The sequence below is a fragment of the Embiotoca jacksoni genome, unplaced genomic scaffold (genome assembly GCF_022577435.1).
Source record: "Embiotoca jacksoni isolate LCO1_2020_lvr unplaced genomic scaffold, fEmbJac1.0.p SCAF_29, whole genome shotgun sequence".
Taxonomy (NCBI): domain Eukaryota; kingdom Metazoa; phylum Chordata; class Actinopteri; family Embiotocidae; genus Embiotoca; species Embiotoca jacksoni.
The window spans coordinates 77,501-103,929 of NW_027185380.1; the positions used below are offsets into that span (position 1 = coordinate 77,501).

General features: G+C 41.9%; 2 protein-coding genes across 12 annotated transcripts in view; one reads left to right on the forward strand and one right to left on the reverse strand.

Annotated features, from left to right (window-relative positions):
* dtnba (dystrobrevin, beta a) overlaps window positions 1-19,013 on the reverse strand; it is a 25,220-nt gene extending 6,207 nt beyond the window's left edge. For 3 of the 11 annotated variants that reach the window (XM_069161862.1, XM_069161859.1, XM_069161853.1), the window contains exons 1-18: window positions 18,725-19,012; window positions 14,281-14,332; window positions 10,864-10,958; window positions 10,548-10,628; window positions 10,089-10,302; window positions 9,871-9,956; window positions 9,272-9,426; window positions 9,050-9,149; window positions 8,102-8,268; window positions 7,269-7,393; window positions 5,703-5,774; window positions 4,979-5,056; window positions 4,081-4,171; window positions 3,865-3,944; window positions 2,849-2,962; window positions 601-697; window positions 269-289; window positions 1-97 (exon numbers count right to left, since the gene is read on the reverse strand). The exon at window positions 1-97 is cut by the window's left edge and continues 57 nt beyond it. In XM_069161862.1, coding sequence (XP_069017963.1) covers window positions 1-97; window positions 269-289; window positions 601-697; window positions 2,849-2,962; window positions 3,865-3,944; window positions 4,081-4,171; window positions 4,979-5,056; window positions 5,703-5,774; window positions 7,269-7,393; window positions 8,102-8,268; window positions 9,050-9,149; window positions 9,272-9,426; window positions 9,871-9,956; window positions 10,089-10,302; window positions 10,548-10,628; window positions 10,864-10,957 — 1,672 coding nt within the window. In that variant the 5' untranslated portion in view covers window position 10,958; window positions 14,281-14,332; window positions 18,725-19,012. The other 8 variants (XM_069161854.1, XM_069161855.1, XM_069161860.1 and 5 more) reach the window with 8 other exon arrangements.
* A 2,456-nt stretch (window positions 19,014-21,469) lies between these two features.
* On the forward strand, window positions 21,470-24,903 carry LOC138205613 (toll-like receptor 5). The gene is made up of 2 exons (XM_069161701.1): window positions 21,470-21,517; window positions 22,707-24,903. Exons 1-2 carry the CDS (start codon window positions 21,470-21,472, stop codon window positions 24,582-24,584), a joined length of 1,926 nt encoding a protein of 641 aa, XP_069017802.1. The 3' UTR covers window positions 24,585-24,903.
* The last annotated feature ends 1,526 nt before the right edge of the window (window positions 24,904-26,429 follow it).

Below are 26,429 nucleotides of genomic sequence, written 5' to 3' on the forward strand. Positions count from 1 at the left end.
GGTACATGTGAGCCTGGGGAGACGCGGCGCCCAGAGAGCGGCCGGTGGACGGGCTCGGCCGAGAGGGGGAGGCGTGAGAAGAGCCGGCCGCCTGCGCCTGAGAGACGAGACATTCGTTACACGTCGGCGGCATCGTCTACAGCTGTTTGTTTGTTTGTTTTTTTTGTTTTTTTTTTCGATTAAAACTTGACGGTAAACATCCGTATATCTAAAACCCAGAATTTATTTTTTTTCCACCGTGTGTCGGGGAAACGGGACATAAACTTACTGCCTGTCGCTGCTCTTCATCCTACAGGGGGGGGGAGGAGGGGCGGGGCCACAACATGGGCAGCCGAGGAAACAAACAAGGAGAGGGGGATAAAAAAAAATAAAAATAAAAAAAAGGACGGAAAAGAAGAAGAGGTCAGATCCAGTCAAGAGACGGGGGGGAGGGGGGGAGGGGTTATAAAAGGAGGAAAATCGCTGAGAGGGAAGTGAGGCTTGTTACTGCAGAGACAGAAACAGGGAGAGGAGAGAAAAACGGGAAAACGTTGCCCTCTAGTGTGAGACAATACAATGTGTGTGTGTGTGTGTGTGTGTGTGTGTGTGTGTGTGTGTCACCTTGAGCATCTTCATCAGTGCCTCCAGCTGCACCATCAGCTCCCTCCTGCTCTCCTGCAGAGACGACATCCTCTGCTCCAGTTCGTCTTTCCTCTGTCTGCAACACACACACACACACACACACACACACACACACACACACACACACACACACACACACAGTTTTGTTTCTTAAACACGAGAGCAGCAGTTCAAGGCAATAAAACAATGACAACAAAATTATGATGTATGTGCATAAAAAACTGTCAACTTGTGCACTCAGTGCTGATTAAATGCTCCACACCAGATTTAAGAGTCGCCATATATATATATATATATATATATATATATATATATATATATATATATATACACACACACACACACACACACACACACATACATACATACATACATACATACATACATACATACATACATACACACAAAAAAACATGCAATCTTTTATGATTTCCAAACAGTGCGCGGTCTGGACGGGACATTAAAGCGGGAACGTGACGCTTTGTCTCTTCTTTCCTGGCCTCCCTTCACACGGTCGGATAAACGAGTAAACAAACAACTAAAACAAGAGTCTGACTCACACAGGAAACACTTTTTGGGGGTTGTTATGGCGCCAGAGCAAAAATAAATCTTCGCAAGCAGGAGCGCCAGAAATAACCACTTTATTATTATTTAAGATATAGAATTACAAAATGTTTGTTTTTTTTCAAATAATAATTATTCTTTTTGAATCTGTGCTAGAAAAAAAAAAAAAAGATTTCCATGACTTGCAAGAAGTCACCATATTACTGGTAATGATTCGGGCTCACTGGCCGACTGGTTACAGTATGAATTGAATTCAGTGTTATTGGCTAATTGGCTCAAATAAAAATATAATTTAGCCACGTCAGATAAAGTAAGAGCTTTACGGATGAGCAGTGTGACAAAAACTGTTGATATCTCAGTAATATTTTAGATTAAAGGGAACAAAAAGTAAACAAATGTGTTGACCTTGAGCAGTTTGGTGCCCCCTGGTGGTTGTAGCGCGGCAGAGCCTTGAATATCTCCACATCATGAAAGAGACTTTTCTCAACAATCGCAGTTAAGATTGTTTGAAATTATTATATGAAAATTACACACAAAAAAAGCTTTAAAAGGTACTCTGTTTCACACTTTTAAAGACATCGGGTGGGGGTGGGGGGGTTTCAAAAAGTTAAAGTCTTAAATTTAAGACTACATCATTCACTAAGCTTCTCAAAACCGTTAGCAGCAGGGAGGAGTTTTTTTTTTTTTTTTAAGAGGCTTTAAAAAAATGTCTTCAGCAGAGGAGGAAAAACTGTGGAAGTACAACGAGGGAAATGTTCTTCAACACGCTGAATGACAGAAGAGATGACGCGCTGCTGATTAGACGGTGCAGAGATGACGTGGCGATTCATTAAGAGACGCGCTCACGTCTCCCCCCTCGATGCAATAACACAAAAACAGCAGCAGAAACGAAAGCGATCGCGGCGCAAAAAAGATATTCGGCAGCTGCAGAAATGCAACGGCGTCGAACAGTTTCAGCGCTTTCACAGCCTCATATCGGGACGCAGTTTATTTTATTTCCATTCGATTTCATCATCTTTTTTTTTTTTTTAAAGGATGCAGTCAAAGTTTCGTTCCCTTCCTCGTTCAAACATTTACAAATGCAAGACATTTTCCTCAATTCCTCCAGAAGCTAAAAACTCTCATTAGTTTAATTATCAGGCTAAATTAAGGCCTCAGTATGACACAACTACTTTACAACCTTCAGCGGCTGCAGTGAAGCGAGTGACCGACCGAATATCACTTCATGTCAAGGCCACACAAACACTTTCATCCCTCCTCTTTCCCCCCCTCCGCCCCCTCCTCCCTCCTCCGCCCTCCTCCGCCCTCATCCGCCCTCCTCGGAGTTTTTGTTTTTACTGAAAAGCATCAATATGTTGGAAGTGATTTCCACTTGGGCTTTTTATTTATTTATTTTTTTATAGCACAATCCTCCATCTGTCGCTGCCATCTGCCGTGAAGACTCTCTCTCGCTCTCTCTCTCTGTGTGTGTGTGTGTGTGTGTGTGTGTGCTGCAACGCCACGCAGCGCATCTCCCGCCACTTTCGGACCGACGCCGTGTCGCATGATGCAGCAAAAAAAACAAAAAAACAAGAGCTTGGATGGGCAGACTTTTGACCGTAACTTTTTGTTGTTGTTGTTGTTGTTGTTTCCCCCCCACCCCCGTGGGTTGTGACTCGTTTACCTGAGCTGGCGAAGCTCGGCCAGCAGAGTCGGGTTGGTGCCGCCTTTCTCCGGGCTGGGCTGGCACGCGGCGTCGTGCTCCACGCGGAGACGTTTGATCTCCGCCAAGATCTCTCTGGGAAAACAAAGAACAACGGCGGTGTTTTTTGGGGTTTTTTTTTACGTAGCGAGCGAACAGATTGCGGCGAGGCGGGAAACGCACAACAAAACAACGTGAGAATATATCGCTGCGGTGGATGCAGAGAAAGAGAAAACGTGTGCTTTTATTGTGAAGGGGCAAACGGCTGACAAAGAATATCTGCACCACCTCTCCAGGAAAAGTTTTGTTCTGCATCCTCAGCAGAAGAAGTCGGTTTTTAATCAATAACAATATGATTATGGATCCTTTTTTTTTTTTAATACTGATATGTGTCCTCATATAACATATAGCAGGTTGATTTAGAGGTCAGAGTTTTCTAGAAACCGTGTAAAACGCAATTTCTCATAAGTCTGGACACCATCTTCGAAATTCAAAACCTTTAATAACCAAAAACGTTTTCACGACTTTTGACTTTAAAAATCCTTTAAAGATATTTTAAACCTTTTTAAAAAGGTGCTGCAACTCACAAATACCAAATTTGTGTTTTCCCCTGCTGGTCGGTATGTGCAGGTGCAGCGCTGCAAATAATGATGATTTTCATGTCATTTCACAATTTACTGAAGAATTATTTGGTGTAAAAACACCAGAGGTGAATGAATCATGTCTAAAAATAAAAATAAAAAAAAGACTTTCCTACGGGGTGACATCATTAATTGTTCAGTCAAAGCCCCGTTAAATCTTTACATGTTGTTAAAAGAAGGAAAAGCTCTTTTTTTTTTTTTAAATGTCTACTTCGTCGTTTTGTGCCATTTGGTGGATTCGGGATGAAACTGGACGAGTAGACGACAGCAGAGTCTCAGTCTGAACATCTGCTGTAAATACAGTCACAAACAGAATTTATTTAAAACACTCTATAAACTCCTCCGCACACTATTTACCTGTTTTTACACTCCAGCTGAGCAATCAGTTCCCTCTTCTGTTTGTTCACGTCGAAGTTGATGCTGCGTGTCGGGATCACCTGAAACGACGACAAAAATCACGTGCTTATCGGTTTTTGAACCGAGTCCATGCATTTAGGAGGATTTGAGTGTCGACTGTGCATATTTGATATGTTCGCAGTTATTAAAGTGGTCAAAGAGACGTCGTCGACTCACTCCGGCGCCGTCGGTCTCGGCCAGCCGGGAGGTGTAGCGAGCGATCAGTTTGTGCTCCTCGTCTTGTCTGCCGGGACCGTCGACACTGAAACTGAAAAACAAAATAAAACAAAATAAATAAAAAAAAAAAAATCAACCAACCGATGACCTCTTACACAACAAAATACAACAATTTCATTTGCACATATGCAAAATTCAAAGAGGCTAAAAGGGGCGTTTACGAGCAAATGTGAACTCTACGGTTTTGACAAATGTCCGGTTATTGATTAAAAACACACCACCAGCACGCAACACAACTAGCATGTGAAGACCTTAACGTGATGTCGTGCGTTTAATTTGATCTGTTCTTTTGCATCTATTTTAATTTTTCTATTTTAATTCCTAAATTCCATTTCGCCGCGTGTTTCTTTTTGTCCCTTTATAATCGGCTTCGAAGTGAAGCGCTGCGCGTGAAGCACTTTGAGCTGCAGTTCGTGTATTAAAAGTTTCACACAAATGAAGTTTATTGCTCATGTTATTAAAATGATGAACAAATCAGGAGTGGAGTGAGGATTGTTTTCAGGGCAGTTATGCAAAAGGTCTATTTATAATTTGAATTGTAATATATATATATTTTTTTTCCCCTGTGTGATTTATTACAAATATTCGACAGTGAATCAATGAATGACATCAGACAGAGGAAGTTTTTTTTTTTCATAGCTTCATTCAGTCAGTTCACCAAAAACTTATTCTCGTTCTCTAAACTAAGCCGCTCAATAATACCGCGATATTAAAGGGTCGGGTTTTTATTTGACGTCTTCATTTGGGGTTTTAATAAGCTGTAAGGGCGACTGTGGATTCAGTTAACTGTACTACACCCCCCCACCCCTACTGATATAACCCCCCCCCCCTCTCTCACCACGGGCTGCTCTGGAGGCGATTCACATACGCAGCGATCAGAGCGTGCTCCTCGTTCATCCGCTGAGCCACCGCCAAGCTGGACGCAGTCAAAATGATGTATTTTCAATATATTTGTAATCTACGACATTTCAGAACTTCATCAGGAAAATATATATATATATATATTTTTTTTTTAAATCAATATAATTGATTGATCCATAAACGATAGAAAAAAAAAACAAAGTGAAGAGGAGAGCGTCTGATTTGTGTTTCTTTAGGTTGCTGCAACCAGAGAAATATTCCCGTCACAAAGTTTCTACAGCACGAAAGACGCATCTTCAAATGGTCAAAATATTTAATCTACGATGACAAAACCAAGAAAAGCTGCAATTTACAAGCTGGAAAAACAATTTAATAAAGGTTTCAAAATATTTTCCGTTCATTGACCAACAGGGGAGTGACTTATTGTTTCAGCTATTCACTTCAAATTCGACTTTTGTTTTTCTTTACCTTTTGTTTAACAAAACACCCAAATACTTTCATCTAATCTAAGGAGTTAAACTAACAGTTAATGTTAAAAAAAATTCAAAGAAGAAATGGTGGAAAAAAACAAACAGATATACGTTGACTCTAGTGCATCGTTTAAACCCTGCAGAATGTCAAACTTCTGATCAGACAGAAAAAAAAAAATATATATATATATAAAGACAGTTTGTATTTTTCCACTTTTTCCATGTCTTTACCTCTTGGAGGTCTCAGGAGCTGATGAGGAGAGCAACATGGCATCACTGGGGTTCCCAGTAGGTCTTGAGGGGCTGCAGACACACACACACACACACACACACACACACACACACACACACACACACACACACACACACACACACACACACACACACTATATGTTACACCCGTGTTATCAACAGTGTAAACACAGAATGAGGATAAGAACATTTAAGAGCTGCGAAACACAAAGGCCTGCCTATCAGAAAACACACATTCTTTAACTCTCATTCCCTCACACACACACACACACACACACACACACACACACACACACACACACACACACACACACACTCACGTGCTCCTGAGTGCATTCATGCAATAGTGAATCGTTATGGTCTGAGCAAACACAGACAGGCCAAAGATCGCCAGAGGGTAAAAAAAAGAGAAAAACTAGAGGAGACAGACATGAAAAAGAAGGAAAGGAATTCCTTCAAAATGGTTCGTAATAAGAAATAAATTCGACGCAGTAAGTATACTCACATCTGAGTGTCTGAGTGCGGAGCTGAAAGTAGGTCTCAATGCCTGCAGGTCTGTAACGACCCAGTCTGCTGATGTTTGGAAAAATCAAACAGTGCGGATCCACCACGAAGGGGCGGAGCTTCCCGAAGTGTTTCGGGCTGCAGGAGGCGGGACCTTTATTTTATTTATGTTATCTGAACTTTTTTTTTTTTTTTTTATGCACATCTAACTGCAACCGCTGATTACACATCAACATTTTAGAGGCCAGAAGTCTGCTACTTAGAGATGTTTTATTTTCTGTGATGAAAAAAAACTTCAACAATACAGCTGCATCAAAGACCTTTTACTTTTCTGGCACGAACTAATGTTCAAGGTTTTCTCGTCCATTGTAACACTTTGGGAGTGCCAACTATTAAAGGATGAGAAAATTGCACTAAAATCTTATAAAGCTATAACTTGCGTGTAAAATTACATAAAATCGAGAATTCAAGATATTGTTGACATTTTAACAACATTTCTAAAAGATGTAAACAACAACATGACATCATCTTAAGAGGATGCACAAATTATATCAACCGCTCTTCGTCTAAAAGTATGTCAGCGAGACCGTTTAAGACCTTCATCAACATCATCGGTGGAAAACCGAGTGACAACAAGATGAATGGAATCAAAAGTTCCGATTTTGGTGAAATTAGTGAAATATTTTCCCGTGACTCGCTTAAATTTAGCCTTATTGTATGTATTGTTAGTTAGTAATATCCGTTAAGCAGCAGTGTCGAGCTAGAGGGAGCTGAAATCAATCACTGTTCAGATATCTGACTCAAAACTTAACCGATAAATAAATAAATTCAACTTGTAATTTGCATGAAGAAAATTGGCTGTTGTGATGCAACACATTAAAAAAAAAAAAAAAAGTTTCAAAGTGTGTGTGTGTGTGTGTGTGTGTGTGTGTGTGTGTGTGTGTGTGTGTGTGTGTGTGTGTGTGTGTGTGTGTGTGTGTGTGTGTGTGTGTGTGTGTGTGTGTGTGTGTGTGTGTGTGTGTGTGTGTTGTGAGGTCATACACTATATTGGCGAGGTTCAGGGTCCTCGTGGGTTCCTCTGGGTAAATCGGGTGGGGCGCCTCCCTGGATGACACACAGCCCAGAGTCCGGCTCAGGGCTCGGCCCAGCTTGGTCGCTGACGACTTCTAAACACACACACACACACACACACACACACACACACACACACACACACACACACATATATATATATATAAACACAAATGTCAGGTCAAAGTTCATGAACCATGTGACTTTGTTGATATTAATAACCCGTAATATTTCCTGCATTATTTTAAGAGCAGGTCAAAATATCTGCTGTGAAAAAAGATCCATTCGTACTTCACACCGTTCTTACAAACACACCTGCAGGGTTTTACCGTGATGAAAACTCTTTATGATGTTTTTACAGCTGAATAAAAGGAGGGAAAAAATAATATCGCCTCCTTGGTTTTTTTTGTTATTGTGTTGAATTTGATATTTGGACGAGATCTGACTGAGGAGTCAAATGAAAGAGTTCCCGATGTCACACTTAAATGTGTAAATATTACACGATCACTTTCAAGTTTGAGGCTTCGGTTTTCTGATTTGAACACAACTGTATTCAGCTCATCGGAAAAAAAAACAAGCACCAGAGGGAGATTTAAATGCAGTTTTTTTTTTTTTCTGCAACAGTAAAACTGTAAAAAAGTGAAGGACATGAACTGAGAATAAAATGTACACAAAAGATCGGTCTCATTGGAAATAATGAATAAAATCTTATTATTATTATTAACACACACACACACACACACACACACACAGAGAGTGAGTGCCCCCTGGTGTGATGACTGGTTAACCGCGTGGTGACTCACCCACGTTGAGTGCTCCTTCATCTGATGCTGGTTGCTATGAGAGCCGCTGACGTTGCCGCGCCAGAAGCAGTTCTGGCAGAGCTGGTAACCCCGGCAACGGAGGCAGCGATAGCGGAGGCCTGTCATACCGTTGCCACGACAGTAGGAGCACGACACGGGATGATAGACTGAGGAGAGAAAAAAAAATTGATAAAAGAGAGGGAGAGAATCTGTCGAAGGAAAATCTGCTCCACGAGGGAGATGACTTGACAAAGAAACAACAGTTGCTCAGTTGAAACTTGAGCAGGATGCTCAGTTACCTCATAAAGGGATTTTTCCGACGTAGCTGAAGGTCACCAACATACTTCAGGCACTTAAAAGTGGGATTATATGCAAAACCTTCCAGGCATATTTGGTGCCACCTCAAAAACAGCTCGCTTTGCAAACAGGAATTTGAACATTTGAGGTGACTTACGAGGACAAAGGAGATAAGACTTTCGTAGTTTTACAGTACGAGAGAGACCTGCCGTCACCCTAATCTACCCCAAATTAATTAAAGTGTTACTCGTTTTTCTCATCTCCCACAATTCCTGCGCTTTATGTTATTTGTTTGCAAGTCGTCCGACTTAAAGTCAGATTAAAATATGTCTAAATCAGCTTCAAGTATGTTAAAGGTGAAAAAAAAAACAACAACTATAATATCAAAAGTTAACCCGAACAGTAATAATGCGTTTTTGAACATTAAGTTCACTGGAAATTAAAATATCCATAAAAAATAAGCAAGAATAAAAAGTGTAAGTGGAAAGCAAGTGTAAAAATGCATATTATAAAATCTTTGGTTTTTTTGCATGTGCAAGTAAATTTCGGCTAATAAACTCGGCCAGCTGGCAAAAGCTTGCGTAGGATCTGCAGTGTGCGTGCGCGTGCGCGTGTGTGTGTGTGTGTGTGTGTGTGTGTGTGTGTGTGTACCGTGCTCGACGTTGGCCAGGCGGTGCATCAGAGGCAGCCAGACGAGACACTGAGGAGGGTCGGAGAGGATGTCCAGGAACATGTTGAGCATCACCCTCTTCTACACAACAGAAAAAGAAACATTATCTTTTATCTACTGCACCGTAGATGAAGGAGAAACAGCAGAGTGTGTGTGTGTGTGTGTGTGTGTGTGTGTGTGCGTGTGTGTGTGTGTGTGTGTACCTGTTGTGGGAAGCAGGAGCGCGCTAACGTGTGTGTGTAACCGAAGGACGGCCCTTCGTGCACAGCGGTGGGCAGCTTGAGAGTTTCCCTCAGAAAACCGTCAAACTTGGACTGGACCAGCACGCCGCAGGAGTCGGACACCTGAGAAAACACATCTACACACACACACACACACACACACACACACACACACACACACACACTTTAACCAATAATCAAGTACAATTAACTTCTTTTTGAGCCTTCATTGTGACCGATTTTTTTTTTACGCGTACAAGTGCAGCAGCACCGACATGTGTTTTCCATAAGGTGGCATGTGTATATGTGTATATATATTAATATAAATATATTTGTTCTCCATATATGCTGAAAGTATGACTGAAAGATTGCAAAAAGTTTTTTGATATGAATAAAAAAGTTAAAATGTAGCTCCAGTCACTAAAATCTCTCACGACGTGGAGGACGAGGAGAAACGGCTGAATACTCGTATGGAGAGTTCATCCTCTGAAGGACATTTTGGGGTTAAAGTACTTTTTTTTTTTTGGTGAAGCACACAGAGCAGGAGATAACTTCTAATCTGTTGAAGGACCGTTACTCACAGCGGAGTTTGTCCACCAGCTTCCCTCCACACAGCGTCGCCAGCATCGCCTTCACGGAGAGAACCGTCAGCCGGTTGTTTGGCTCACTACGAACCCCGTAACACACACACACACACACACACACACACACACACACACACACACACACACACACACAAGCACAGTTTAAGTCACGTTCAACACGCCGCATCGCTCCGCGCCGACGTCGCCGTGGTTACCTGTCGACGGAGGCCAGGATGAACTGGACCAGCAGGGCGGCGCTCTCCTGCGGGTCGATGGTGTGCGTGGTGGGCAGGCGCTTGCCGAGCTGGTTGAACAGCGACGACACCAGGTTCTCCAGTCGGGTCACCGAGATGCCGGCGTTCAGCTCCACCGCGTTCAGACCGGCGTCCCGCACCGCCTCGATCACGTTGTAGATGTCGACCAGGTGCACTGCAACGAGAGGAGGAAGAGGAGGATGAGGAGGAGGAGGAAGTCGGGGAAAAATCTTTAAAACGGCATCGATCCTAAATTTTTTTTTTTAAAAAAGCATTTTTTGCGGTTTAAAAATCTTTCCTTTCTTTTCTCGTACTTGGAACAGGGAAACCTTTATAGACAAAGAGGAACGCGCGTGTTTCAGCTTGTATACGTCACGGTGCGCTTCTATGACAACGGACAGCACAGGCTGTCGGACTCACGGTTGCATCTCTTCTGTATAAATCGGAGTTTGCAGGCTGTTCGATATGTAGAGAGACAAATGGCGTCGAAGTTCTGCTCCGCTGTAGAAGAAGAAGAACGTTGTGCAGCATCAGCAAAGGAGAAACATCTCGTTAGATACTATATATATCTATATCTATATCTATAGAGAGATATATAGTTATATATCTCTCTATAGATATAGATATAGATATAGATATATATATATCTATAGATATATATATATACACATTAGATGAGCAAACCTCAGTCCTGGGTGTTATGTAAGGCTGATCTTAAGAGTTAAAGGTCACTCACCGAGCTCCAGGAAGATCTGCCTCCCCTCCGCTGCTGCCGTGGCTGGAGCCGCCCTCCCTCTGTCTCTCTGACCCCCCTCCTCCATCATCACCATCCTGCATTACAACAACAACAAAAAAAAAGAAAAATCAAAAAACAAATCAATCCAAGTATTTAAAAAAATAAATAAATAACTAAACTGAGGGAGAGAAGATTTATTTTAACTGTAAAGAAAATGAAGCATAAAGATGGATGCCCCTTAAATAAAACGACATTCTCACCCACTTCATGCCACGATCGGCCTGCAGTGTGGAGCCGGACATATGGACGTCCATCTTTTTCGTGAATTACTCAACCAATATATTTACAATTCAGTGCAACACCATCAATAACTCGCTGTTTTTAATCACATCATGCCCCCCCCCCCCCAACACCACCACCGCCACCACCACATCGGTGTGGGTTCTCCCGTGTACAGCATGGCGTGATTATATTTGCAAATGTGTCTTGGTGCTGACTAAGCGTGTTTTGCAATTTTGGTCTCCAGCAGGAAATATGGACAACAGAGACCAGCAGTGATTAAATCTTTAAACTCGTCATGTATAAACTGGATGTGATTTAATCAACGTTTTAAAAAAGTAACTTAAAACTCAGCTGAGAGTCGGATGGAATTTTTTTCCACACACACAGACTAGTTGTGACACGCCCTGTCACGCACACACACACACACACACACACACACACACACACACACACACACACACACACACACACACACACACACACACATTACAGGAAGGCTCACGGAGTCGAGTTCAGGGCCACCAGAGGATGAGCTGAGTGCTCAGTAAATAAACACATTAATGAGAGCGGCTGATGAAATCTGATCTGCAGGCTGGCATTTGGACAAGTTAACAAGGTTAGAGAGAAAAGAGAAACGAGGGTGGGGGGGGGATAAAGAAAAGAGAGAAAGAAAGAAAGAAAGAAAGAAAGAAAGAAAGAAAGAAAGAAAAGCTGTTAACCTCCTTGAATAAATGTGGTGACAAACCAACCCCCCAATACACACACACACACACACACACACACACACACACACACACACACACACACATTCCAGAGAGGATTTGAAAGTGTCCCAGGAGACTTCATGCTTCATCCAAACAAAAGAAAGATTCCTTCTTTCAGCCACTCTTTCTCTCTCTCTCCTTCACAAACACATTCCTTCACAGCTTTATTCAGCTGTTTCTCTCTCACACACACACACACACACACACACACACACAGTGAGTCAAGTGCGAGTGTAATTTTCCTTGTTGTAAAACATTTGGGTGACTTACAGTGAGTTTAACACTGAGCTCAGACTGTCAGACTGTCGCTGTGATTTTTCTGCCCCCGACGGAAAAAAAATAAATAAATAAAATGGCATCCAAGATTTCTCAATATTTTTTTTTAATGCTTTAAATTATCGCCACAAACTCTGGATGTGCTCTTCTGGTTCGAGCAGGACGAAGACAAAAAGCCAATTTCCCCCCTCGTTATGTTCCTTGTATGCAAGTACGTAACGATTGTTTTCATCACGTACTCGTCTTTAGGTTATTTTTCTTGATTGATAATCCGATCATTTGTGCTGCGGAAACGCCCTCCAGAAAAAGAAAATCAGCAAAGACTCACATTGAAGTATCTTCAACGATTACATTTCAAGCGTTTATGCGGTAAAATTGAGTATTTAATCAACTCTCAAAATACTAAGCAATCAATTCATCTTTGAAAATAGATTTAGCGGCGGCCGAACAGGTGAACGTAAATCAATGGGAAGTTTATTGCTCGATTTACGCGCCTCTTTCCTGCGAAGCTTTTTGAGTCGGAGACATGCGCGAAGCCCAAAAAAAGAGCTATGACGACCTCCTCAAAAGTCTCACCCGTTGCCACGCCGGACCCCCCGCGGTGAGGAAGTTGTTATTTCCAGCCTCGGCGATGACGACGCCCCGTCTGTCTGTCAGAGTCTGTCTGGGTGTGTGAAGCTGACACGGAGGAACATTTGGTCTGTGAGATCTGCTTCCTATTTTAACTCTGAAAGCTTTAAATCACCGCAGATATAATTAAACTTCCCGCAAACTACCCCCCTCACCCCACCTCACCCCTCAAAGTCGAGTGACGTCATCGGTTGGTGAAATGCCGTTTTTGAAGCCTCAAGGGTGCCGATTCGGAGCCGCCATCTTGGAGGGTTTTTTTTGGGGGGGGGAGTCCGGCGTGACTGTATTTGGACGAGCTGAGGCGGAGCGAGGGGCGGAGCCGACCGAGAACCTGAGGAACACTATGCCCCGCCCCCCCCTACACCGGAAACCTGACTGCACCCGAGGCCTGTCAATCAAACCAGCCCCCAAACATAGCTCTATTTGAGGCCTAATATCTCATTAATGAAAAGTTGACATTTTTATAAAATTAGAGTCTATTGCAGGTTTTTTTTTTTTTTTAGCCAGCCCCTTGTGGCCTTCAGTGGTATTACACTTGAAGGAGAATTTTATTTTTTATACACTCTACAGTCAAAGTACAAAGTTTGGTCACGACAAATGGATCCAAATCTGTTTAAATTGCAGCGTCCACATCAAACAGACTTTCAGCCAGGTTATAATATCAGACCAAACTTCACCCGACGCGGTAAAATAAAGGCTGAATTAAATACAGCGGGTTGGTGGTGTCACAATAAACAAGATGTGCATATAAAGTTGAAGTTATTCACTTCAGAAAAACTTATTTAAACACGTTATATTCCTTCTCGCGGGAGTTTAGAGCAGAAAACGAATACCACAATAAAGAGCGTGTGAGCGAGTAAACAGGAAACCAAACAGCGGTGACGTCTTAAGTCGCCATTTCACAGGATGAAGTTAAAGATAATGTTCAGATAGAGAGCCTTTAGATTAAACACAATTTGTCAGGACTTTGAAAGGAAAATGTTAAATGCCCTAAAAATGATCTAAAAGAAAGAATATTGCAGAGAATAACAATTACATCGCCGTCTTTAAGTGGCACCTGTCAGTAAAGTAAGTCATCACAATAATGTATTAAGGAACGAGTCATTATGTTGCTTTACCACAAATTGAAAGCGTTTAAAGTCCTCGTGCTTTGTTTGCAAAATAACAAAAAGATTCCCGTGAACACCTGTATTACTGAACTGTGATCAGCATGCGGCGTGTGTTGCTTCTTCTGTGTTTGCGTGGGAGTCACCGTGGGGTTTTATTATGGCCCACATTTGCCGAGCTTCGGGGAAAAAACAAAAAACAAACAACACACACTGCTCTGAATACACATACACACACACACACACACACACACACACAGACCCAGAGGACATACTTTGCAGTCAGTCTTTGCAGGTTCGTGTGTGTGTGTGTGTGTGTGTGTGTGTGTGTGTGTGCGTGTGTGTGTGTGTGCTCATACCTCTCTGTATCAGGGGGGTCACACAGGACAGAAGAGCCTCAGTAAAGGACGTCTAGCAGAGAGACACAAAGAAGTGAAAAAGTCTTTGATAATAATGTCTCACTAATACAGAACACACACACACACATTACCCCGACCAGCACGACACACACCTCTCCTACACCTCTCCACATTTGTGAGAGCAGATAATCATAGTTTGGTTCGTCGTTTAGTCCACAGCTGTAGTGATGATTTGAATATTTACGTTATAAAAAAAAATGGGGTGCCGCGGTGTAATAGTGTGTAAACGAAGGGGAGGAGGGGGGATGGGCGAGGTCCCGTCAGTGGAGACCACCCAACTAGGGCACCTGTTCATTAACAGCCACTACACGCACACACACACACACACACACACACACACACACCTCAGTAGCTCATCACAGCAGCAGTACATGCAGGTCAAACACCGGAGCAAGCCAAATTGGTCCCGGAAAGAAAACACACATCTTCCTTCCCTACTAGAAACGTCACTCACGCTCTCTTTCTCACACACACAGACAAACACACACACACACAGAGACACACACAGCCTTTAAAATATCAGTGTAAACAAACAAGACCACGTCCTCCCGTATCTGAAGCCACACCGGACTCACCACTGTTTTTCCTCAAACTTCTCGAGCGGCACGGCGACACCGACGCAGAGACGGGCGTCAGGCAGGCGAAGGGGGCACTAAAGAGGGGTAAGAGGGTGTTTACCACCCTCTGAACAACACACACACACACACACACACAACACACATAAACCATGCATAGCCACATGACTATATTACCACTTGCAGCTGCTCACCGTTCTCACCGCCTGCCTTGACAGGACCTGACAAGTGTGTGTGTGTGTGTGTGTGTGTGTGTGTGTGTGTGTGTGTGTGTGTGTGTGTGTTTGTATGCGTTACACATGATATATTTACAGTACTGCGTGCAGCAACTTTAGACACCGACGTGGCTGAAATACCTGGCGCTCCATTTATCCTTTTTACTGTAACACACGAACCCAAACGAGGCTTCTTGGACCCATAAATCCCTCTTAAAAGCTCTGCAGCGACTTTCTGAACTATTTTTTCTGTTTTTTTTAAAGTTACATGAAATTTAGAAACTTAAAATCGATGGGGCTCGACTTCATTACCGGCGGTTTTGCTCGGGCCTCGAGGGTCCTGAAACGTTTTCGACATAACGGAGACCGAATAAACTGTCAATTAGTTTTAGACCAGAAGAAATTTAGCAACAAAGACTGCATTTTATTCTCAATCGATGATCGGTCTGAATATTACTGCAGATTTTGAACTTGAATTTATTCCAATATGCAGCTTCAATACTGCACGAGTACATATTATAAAAAATTAGCATCATTTACAGTCGATGCAATGGGCTGAAACTCATTGTTATTTTCCATGTGCATGTGATACTGCAGCTACAATATACAGTAACTTTAAAAAAAAAAAGAAAAGTTGCTTATTTTGTCTCATAAACAGTCTAAAACCCCAAAAATATTCAAGTTATATTGAACCGAAAGCAAAACTTATCCGGCCTCGCCGATCTCTCCCTCCCAACCTTTCGACCCCCCCCTCCCCGAGCCACCGAAAGAGACAACCCAGCTGACCCTGAACGACCCCCGAGTGGGGTGGTGGTGGTGGTGGTGGGGATAGGGGGAGGGGGAGGGGGTTGTCCCCAGCCAGGTAAAAACAGAAGCAACATGTGTCTGGTTAGACGTTTAAAGATGGACAGCTTACCGTGCCGAGGTGTGTTTGGAGGACTCAACATATGAGGTCAGACGTCAAAAGATGGACGCCTCTAATTTAAAAAAAAAAAAAAAAAAATCATCGAGACGTGAAAACAAAGACGCTGCATCGACCTCCGTCATAGATAACTGGTATTTTTTGAGGTGCCGAGGGAAAGAGAAACCAAGAAAGAACAAAGCAACGGAGCGACTGAGAAGAGAAAGAAATACAATAGGAAATGAAAAACACAAAGAGACGCCGACGTTGCAATAAGAAGCAGGAAGGAAGCGAAGAACGAGAAACCGAAGACGGGACGAGAAAAACAAAACAAACAAAAAAAACGAAAGAGAGCGACAGGAAGCGAAAGTTTGTGTCTGATATCCTGAAGAACCAGTGATCGCAAAATATTTCAGTTTATATGAAATATTTCAAGCGTTTGGAAAAACAACATCATTGGGACCGACTCTGTTTTGTTTTTTTTGGAGCTGCACGGTAGATCAATGATAGGAGGGCAAACACACGGGACGGGGAACGACCTTATACGGGCGTTCAAAACAAGCTACAAATCGACCTTGAAACAGGCATGAACGGGTATTTTCTGTGCTTGTTACTAAACTATAAAACACAAAGAGACGGCAATGCTGCAAACTGTCCACGCATGAAGTCAGAAATATCAGTTATGCCAAACGGTGAACGTCCGGAGAGCTCCGAGGAAACTCTTAAGATTTCACTGTAATTTAATTCCTGAGGAAAATTATATAAACCAGGAGGTGGGTAATGATAGGTTTCACCCTCGCTGCTATTATCTCCCTCGCTAAAATCTTTCCACGTGGAGACGCCGAGATGAAATTATATGAAGCTCGAAGTCGGTGTGTAGAAACTACAAAGCGTCTCTCTGCAGGCAAAATACCTTTTTTTTTTTCCTCTTTTTTTTATTATTATCATGTGTAGGCTTGGTGGATGCCAGGAAAAGTGGGATGACTAACTCTTGTTTCCTCCTTTCAGTTTGCCCTGTTGAAGGCGTAAACAACTGCTCAGTTCAAGTAAGCTGCATTCAAGGACACATTGGGGACGCGACCCATCAGTCAATGTGATCTCGCTCTTTTTATCTTCGTCCAATGGGAAGCAGCCGTTTGGAGAAGTCATTATGTGGATGTGCGTGTTGTTGTTTTTTTTTAGCTGAAGGTTTTGGATATTTATATGTTAGTATTTGCCCTGACGATTAATGAGCTCGACCATTTTTGGCTCCGGATTAAAACAGAAATAATAAAGAGCTACTTGATTGTAAGTCTGTAAACTTATCTACGTAACGTTGGAATAAAATGAGTTTTTTAATAAGGATACAGAAACACAGACACAATTAGAAATCTCCCTAGATTATGAGTACTTCAAAAAAATTGAATATTTTACCTTAGTAAGTCGCTCAGCAGAAAGTTAAAGCAATTTGCATCTATTTTAATAGTTAATAATTAACATTTTATGGTTCGCGGTGAAGATTTTATGCTTTTTTTTTTTTGTAAAGTGGACCAGTAAAATGAATATCTTTGGGTTTTTCAATGCTGGCTGGATAAAAACAAATCATCTGAAGATGCCATAGCGGACTATAAAAATAAATAAATTCTAATGTACTTTTTTGACTATTTCTTGACGATTTTACAGACAAAATGCAAATAATCAGGAGTTACTTAGATATTAACTTGAAAATGTATCTATCCTAATTAGACAAAAAAAAAACTGTACATTTAAATCTATATCTAAATGAAGGAAAACTATCTGAATACCCTTTTGGGATCCTATTCTGTCAGATCCCCTCAAAATGCTTCAGCTATCTCCGATAACATCTTTTGACAGGTCTGGATGTGATAAATAATTTCATCTGACCCCCACGTGTCACACGACATGATATATTAGATGATTCATTTGAGGTTATTATGGTTTATGAAACCATTTCCTTTCCCCCCAACTGGTCAGATGAAATGATGTAGTAGCCCCTTAACACTGGCATCCTAACATTCCTCCTACATCTGTTTCCATTCAGCTGGTTGCACTGTAATTGTACATATACTGTATACATGCCAGTATGCTTTAATCATAGCCTTAGCAAAGTGAGCCGAATTTCATGGTGGATAATTAAGATTTAGAAAAACGATGAAGTTACGGTTTACAAAGCCTGTGTGTTTGGCGAGAAGCCAGGTAACGTAAAATGTGCATATTTTTGAATGGAATATCGTTTCCTCCCGTAGTTTTAGACTGAAGTCTGCAGCTCTCAAGAGCAGCCCGCATTAGACCAAGACACACGTTTTAAGCCCAATAATCTACCTACCAGCTTTCTACGTACACTTTAGTCTCACTTAAATGTCTTTAAAACAAATTAAAAAAATAAAAATAAAAAAAAGACCTTTTTGTTTTCAGTTCTGACGACTTCAAGGGAAGCTGTGTGACATCTGAGCGGCCATGTTGCAGAAAAGTTTAACTCCCTGTTCACCTTGTTCCCCCCCCCGGAATAAAACCTCTCAGCATTTACACACTAAAAAAAAACACACAAAAAAAGAAGAAAGAAAAAAACAACAAATCAAAAAAAAACTCGACTTTAAGTCGATTAAAAACTTTTTTGTTGTTGTTGTTTTTTTATTTACCGTCACGTGTTACACGAGTTTCAGAAACGCGCCGTGAGACGGAGCTCGACTCACCGGGACTATTTTCTGCAGGTATTCGTGGCCGAGCACCAAACATCAACACGGGAAACGTGCGGCACCGACTCCGACTGCTTTTCTCTTCCTCTTTTTGTTTCTCCCCTGTTGTTTTGTGGCCTTTTCTTCGGTATATCCTCTCTCCCTCCTCTCTCTCCCCCCCCCCCCTCCTCCACGCCTCCTCTGCTCTCTCCTCGGTCCCGTTATTTATTTCCGTAGAGAGCCATGTTTCACACCCTCCATAGCTGCCTGCCTGCCCGCCCGCCGCCTCCGACTCCGCCGCCGCTGCTGCTGCTGCCGCCCGTGATGAAGTGTACTATTTTTGAAAAAAAAAAAAAAAGTCACTCCTCTCCTCTCCGGCCCGCCCTGCTCCCTCCCCTTTCACAGAGAGCTGCTCACACAAAAACTTAAATCACTTGACACTTTTAAAAACAAATCATTTACTTTAAAAACAACAAAACAAACAAAAACAAAAACAAAAACAAAATGCAGAAGATAAACTGAGATAAATGTTAGTTTAACCAACATGGCCGGATTGAAGTGTTAGGAGGCCCGAGGGCAGAGATATGTTGTTGCCCCCCCCCACCCCACCCACCCCTCACTAAAGAGCGTCATAGTTTTACATGGTTTTAGCCATAGACTGTATATAAAAGTGGAAGTAGCTGAAAAATGAGGCAGATGCAGAAGTCCCTTAAGCTGCAATACCACCGAGTGCCACCAGGGATCGGCTCCAAAACGTCCCGGTGCTAAGTCTCTTAGCAATTCGTTTTTTTTGGATGATTTTTATACGAGACGTTAGTAAAGCGATCCTTAAAGTATCTTTAGGACTATTTTACACCCGAGCAAGATTTTTCCTCACCTTTTTGAAAAAAAAAAACAATGCCCAAACAAATATTGAGATGGGTTTTAAAAGTTTATGAAACTATAATGACCCTCGCATTATGTGCATTATCATTATATCACGTACTATTTATTTTTACTTTTAGTTCAGACTACAGCTACCCCTTAAAAAAAGCACGTAGTGTTGCATGTAGTATGTGTACGATTGGGACGTACTACTTCTTTATAAAAACTTGAACTTTGACCCACTTTGTCGTATCCGTTTTATCCGTAGCGCAGTGTTTGTAGTAAAAAAAGAGGCGACTTCCCAAGAGATTATCACTTTATGCAAATATGGCCCTTGTGGCCACTTACAGTATTGCAACAACAAAACAAAAACTCCTGCAGATTAAAAAGCATTTTTTACTACAAACCACGATCATCACAAACATGTTGACGGGACAAAAAAAAAAAGTCTTTGTACTATGAATCTTTTATCTGCTTGGGGGGTTTAATATCTGTTGAAACTTCCCAAGTACTGAGAAAAGTGAGTATTATTTTCTTGGCATCATCCAAATGAGGGCAGGCCAGTGATGGGAAACATGAATGAGGTTACTTCTATGAAAACACTCTCACAGCCTGAAGGGTTTCTGTGTGCTAATTTCTCTGATCAGAACTAGTAAAATGCCTTTTTTTGTTTTACTTATACTTTAGTTTTTCCTTTATTTTTTTTACCGGGAGAAGCTGTAACATTACGGGTGCAACGTCAGCGAGCCTCTGCTCCTCTTCCTCTCTGTGTTGTATTTGAGAAACCTTTATTCTCCAGAGGTTGTGAAATTCACCAGCTGTGTGTGATAAAACTAGACACACACACACACACACACACACACACACACACACACACACACACACTCATCTACACTGGAGTGTTTTAGACTACTTACAATGAAAGTTTAACTTTAACAGTATCACGTCGGCCAATTATTTTGAACATGTATTGACTTATTGATTGAAATTTAATTAAATTTAATGGTAAATTCTTCAGGATTGCATTAATATGTGAGACCGTTACACCGTCTCCACCTCCCCCAACTTTTGACTTCACTGAAATACTGGAAATCATTATTTGACCTTGCAGCTCCTATTGAGTTTTCACGATGATTGACAGCTTGAATCTGCTGATCACTTTGAGACACACGGCACAGTCCTACCGGACTTCTTGAATAACTACAGCACAGACGGTGAGTTATTCTACATGTGATGAAGGAATGTCTCGATATCTGAAAGAGGAAGAGTCTTTTTAGGGAACTGCGAAACAAAAAAAATGCAATTCAGGGAAATAATGTACTGCAATGGCTGCACGAGAGGAAACGTTAAACACAATCACAGCACGTGTTACGTCAACGGTTTCCTCAGATCAAAACAAACGCTGCGTTTTTTGCAGTTATTTTTCATTTTTAAATATTTTTTTTATTGATTTATTTGCAATAATTATATGAAGCACTTATTGGGATGGAAAAGTCTCTAAAACATTGTTGGTCGTTGAAAAAATTAGCCAAAATGTTCCACTGAGACGTATTCAGCAGGATGAATACATAACGACACAACAGCAGATTTTTTGGGGGGGACAAACAGCCAGTTGTGTAACAACAACAAACATATAGCGTGTAGCAACAAAGCACTGCAAACATGCAGTACTTTCCATCCTGAGGCAAATCTGGACTCTGCAACAGCAAAAGAACAGGAAAAATGGAAATCCCGCTGAGCGTCATGTTTACGGTGCAGCGTCGATCAGTGACGCAAACACTCAGATAAAAACTCTGCTGACAGAAACCTCTGCACAACAGTTTGACTTTAAAGAGACTGAATCGCTGTTTCCTGAAAGAAAAAGAGGATTTAAAGTGGGTTTCTTCGAGCGGGGTGAAGATGTGGACGCTCGGCCTTCAGGTGGTTTCCATCTGTGTATTTCTACAGGTATGAAAATGTATAAAATAAAATGGACAGAAATTATTTACAACTAAAGGTCCTGGAAACTGCCGATATGTTTCGAGACAACTTGCCATTGGCTAATTATGGTTGACAAGTTTCATCCTTTTTTTTTTTTTTTTATAATTCATTTTATTCCTCGTCACTTCTTATTGTTTTGAGACGAAGTGTTGATTTGCTTTCATAGATACATTCTTATATGTATTTTTCAATTTCATTGTTTAGCAAATTCTCTAAATCTGTTGTGGCGAAATAATGACGAAAATGATGAATTCAGTCCAAAAAAAAAAAAAAAAAAAAAAAAGGCATTAAAACAACACAATAAAAGAGAAGAAACAGAAATGAATTAAAGTAAAATGAAATTAATTCAAACAGAGAACACTTTGATAGACTTGATTTGGTACTTTGAAGTAAAAAGTGTGGCAGATAAGAAATTTAATTAAAGGCACAGAAAAACTAGAACGGTTTTGACATTTTTAACTCGTAACCATTTCGCCTATTTTTTTTTTTTAAATAATCATTTCTTTTGTCTGTGGTTGGTAAATTTTATAAATTATTGCTGGTTCAGATACGGCTATACTGTCGCTGTGAGTTCAAACTCCCATGCATTCATATGTAGCCCAATTTTAGCCCTTACTTCCTTCAGTTGAAAAAAAAACCTTTCTTTAACACATGAATAGTTAAACCACACACATTGAATGAAACACAGTCAACATTTATTACAACACAAACAGTAACCCACAGATAATAATTTAAAAAAAAACCCACAATAATACCCAGGATTTGATAGTCAGTGTGATGGTACCTTAACGTTGGCCCGCTTGTTGGAGCTCATCTAAATCCTCTCGGAAAAGGTGCGGGCATTACTCGCTGTTCCTCGGTTACTTAAGAGAGCGGTAGATGACAGTCTTTGCAAACCCTGTAGGACACTTAAGTACTTTTCCAAACTATACTTCTCTGCCCATGAACACAAATGCAAATGTACTGTTATGCAGAAATGACAAAGAAACACATCCACGGCGCTACACTAATAAATATGAAAGCGAAGAAAAAACAGGTAATGATTCACAACCGTCAACACACACACGACCTTTTTGGTATTAAAAGTCAGGGTCAATGACTCCAACCCTGCTTAAAGAATAACTTTCCGAGCTCAATTTTAAACTTCCACTCGCAGGTGCCGGGCTGTTTCCCATCATGCATCATCATGGGCTCGGTAGCCAACTGCGCCTCTCAGAACCTCCGCCGGGTTCCTCCTCTTCCTCCCCACATCACCCACTTGTACCTGGAGATGAACGCCATCGGCGACATCAACTCCAGCTCCCTGTCCGGCCTCGAGGAGCTGCGGGAGCTCGACCTCGGACGGCAGCACGTACCGCTCGTGATTAGAAACGACACCTTCGGCGGACAGAGGCGCCTGAGGAAGCTGGTGCTCGGCTTCAACGTCGGCCTTCAGCTGGAGCCGCGGGCCTTTCAGGGACTCTCCGGTTTGCAGGATCTCCACCTGGATTACTGCTCGCTGAAGGATTCGATCCTGAAGGGCGATTATCTGGAGCCGCTTTCGTCCCTACAGACTCTCGACCTCTTCGGGAACCGGATAAAGAGGCTCCAGCCTGCGCTGTTCTTTGCAAACATGACTAATTTGAAAGACTTGAACCTCAAGCTGAACAAAATTGACAGGATCTGCGAGTCCGATCTGGTTGGTTTCCGGGGGAAGAACTTCACGTTCCTGAACCTGAACTCCAACCACCTTAAAACGATGTCTGGCGACACTTTCAACTGGCAGAAATGTGGGAATCCTTTCAGAGGAATGTCCTTCCAGATGCTCGACTTGTCCAACAGCGGGCTCAGCGTGGGGAAATCGAAGGAGTTTTTCAGAGCCATCGATGGGACGAAGATCTCCTGTCTCAAATTCTCGGGGCACCTGGGAAGAGGATTCTCCTTCAACAACCTCCCCGATCCGGACCGCAGCACGTTTGAAGGCTTGAGGAACAGTTCGGTCCTCTCGTTGGATCTGTCGAAAAACCGGATATTCGCGTTGCAGCAGGGGGTTTTTAGTCCGCTGACGGACGCCGCGATTGTCGACGTTTCCCAAAACAGGGTGAATCAGATCCACAGAAACGCCTTCGAAGGCCTTCAGGGGAATTTAAGAATGCTGAACCTGTCACACAACCTGCTCGGCGAAGTCTATTCCTACACGTTTGCCTCTCTGACGAACCTCCGAGTGCTGGACTTGTCTTTCAACCACGTCGGTGCTTTGGGTTTTCACTCGTTCTGTGGACTTCCCAACCTGAAGGCTTTGTATCTGACAGGAAACTCCCTGCAAGAATTAGGCTTCCCTGCATCTCTACCGAGTTTAGATTATCTCATGTTGAACGACAATAAGTTGACGTCCTCGTCGGTGAGCGGTGTCGCCCGGTTTGCCGCAAACGTCGCGCATCTGAACGTCCAGGACAACAGATTAACGAACTTGGGGGATGTTTACGCCTTTCTGACTCAGCTGAAACGCCTCCAGGGTCTCTTCCACGGAGGGAACACGATCAGGTGGTGCACGCTCAGCAGACGGGTTGGTCCGAACAACGTCCAAGTTCTGGACCTCCACGGCAGCTCCCTGCAGGCTATTTGGACTCAGGGCAAGTGCCTGAATCTGTTTGACAATCTCGGGCACGTCGCCGGTCTCAACTTGAGCTTCAACGCTCTGCGGTCTCTCCCTGGAGGCGTTTTCACCGGCCTCACCTCCGTGGTGCAGATGGACCTCTCGTCCAACGCCTTGACATACCTCCAGCCCAACGTTTTACCCAAAAGTCTGAAGTTACTCAACCTGTCCGACAACTTCATGGCCTCCCCCGACCCGGACGCTTTCCGCTCTCTCGGCTTCCTCGACCTAAAGGCAAACCGATTCCACTGCGATGCGAATCTGAACGGTTTCCTCGCCTGGTTGAGGGAGACCAACGTGACGTTGCTGAGTCCCGTTCAGGAGCTCAGATGTGAGTTTCCTTCCGGTTTCTTTAATGTTCCTCTGTTAGATTTCTCTGCTCAGGTCACACAGCAGTGAAAGAAACCGAGGACGTATCTTGTTTCGGGGATGATACCGAGAAAATCACGAAGAAATAATCAGCGGAGTCGTTCTCTGGTGTCGTGTATCGTTGATTAAAGTTATACAGGCACATTTTTATCATCCGTATCATAATTTTTTTTAATAAGTGCAGGATTATGTTTGTCCCAATCTAAGAATCCCGATCTGCATGTCTATAACGCTTTGAATGGGAGAATTACCTTCATACTTTGTTGAACTGGTAATCAAATTCATCGTAGCCTAAAACCTCAGTACCTCTTGGACTCTTCAAAAAACTGAATTAATTATCGTTAACTGCCTGTATGTAACTGTTTTAAGTGATTTTATTGATTAATTTGGTTCTTTATTGCTGTTTGTTGGTTTTGTTATGATTGTAATATTGGCATCATTGTACCAAGAATCTTAAATAAAGGTTTAATGAATGAATTAAATTTAAAAAAATTAAAAAATATGTGTAACAGTACCGGAAAATAAATTTTTTTTTGAGAGAGAGCTTAAATTACAACTCATAATGATTAAAAATGTCATGATTGGTTACACAATATCTTTCTCATGATTTTCTTTTGACAAACTACGTGAACACTTTGGTCTTTTCACGCCCTCAAACATCCAAGAAAAAAAAAAATCGGAAAAACTCATGAAGAGTCACGAGTGATTATCAATCGCCACGAAATCAAAAAAGGTTGAGACCGCTGATCTCCTGCCGCGACTTTAAAATGAGTTCTCGCTGTATTTTAGCACAAAGATATTAAATTTACAGGGAAAGTAGTCGTTCTGACAGTTCAACTGCGTTTGAAGGCACATTAGAGACAATAATGTTTTCACTCCCTCGTGGCCTGAATCTATTTCTCCTGCCCCAATTAACGTCAGACTGAGTTCAAATTTAATTTAAAAGTGGGCAAAATTAAACTATTCAACAGAATCACATGTAAACAGACTGTTATTTTATACAAGATATTACGCAGTGATCAATTGACACACCTGTATTGTACATCTGTGTAATCAATACGTCATTTTCTAGTTTTGGTGCTGCAGTTAAATTTAACATCTGTGTTTACTGTGTCAGTAAAAGCTGTAATTTAAGACAAAAAAAATGCAGGCAACTTAAAAAGCTTATTAAAGGCAGCGAATTCGTTTTCTATATATTTTTTTAGCGCTTAGCAGATTCAAATGTATTTGTATATATAAAAATTTAAAAAAAAAAAGGAGCAGTATGCGGTTTAAAGTGGAACAAATATTGCATGTTAAGTCAGCTGTTTCCTGTCGTTACAGCAGAGGGCAGCGTCGGCCCGGTTACCAACCGCTGACCTCCCCGCTGCTCCTCAGCTCAGCATGGCTCCCTCCAAAAAAAAAAAAAAAAAAAAAACAATACCAGCCACTCTTTTTTTTCTCTCTCTCTCTCTGCTGGGATCCCGTGTGCAGCAATGCAGCACTCAGTTGCATAATATCTGATCAGCGAGACATGAACACCTGCTGCAGGCTGGAGTTCATGAACATAACCATACTATGAGATAAACTGGGGTAAAGTAGGGGAACAGGTCAGCAATAACAATGTTCAGCTCAGTGGCACTGAAATGTTTTTTTTTTGTTTTTTTTGGTCGACAAGAACATGCAAACACGTTTATGTTTTGATATCCGAGGCAGAATTCACTGTTTTGGTTGAGTACATTTTCTCCAAAAAAAAAAAAAGCCTCCATCTTTGTTTTCTACGCTGTAACTTGTCATTTATGTTTATATGTAATGGAAAGAATCGCTGAATCAAATGTGCTCCTACTGTCCTAATAAAGCAGCTCTGTGTTCATAAAATATTAAAACGTCGACAGG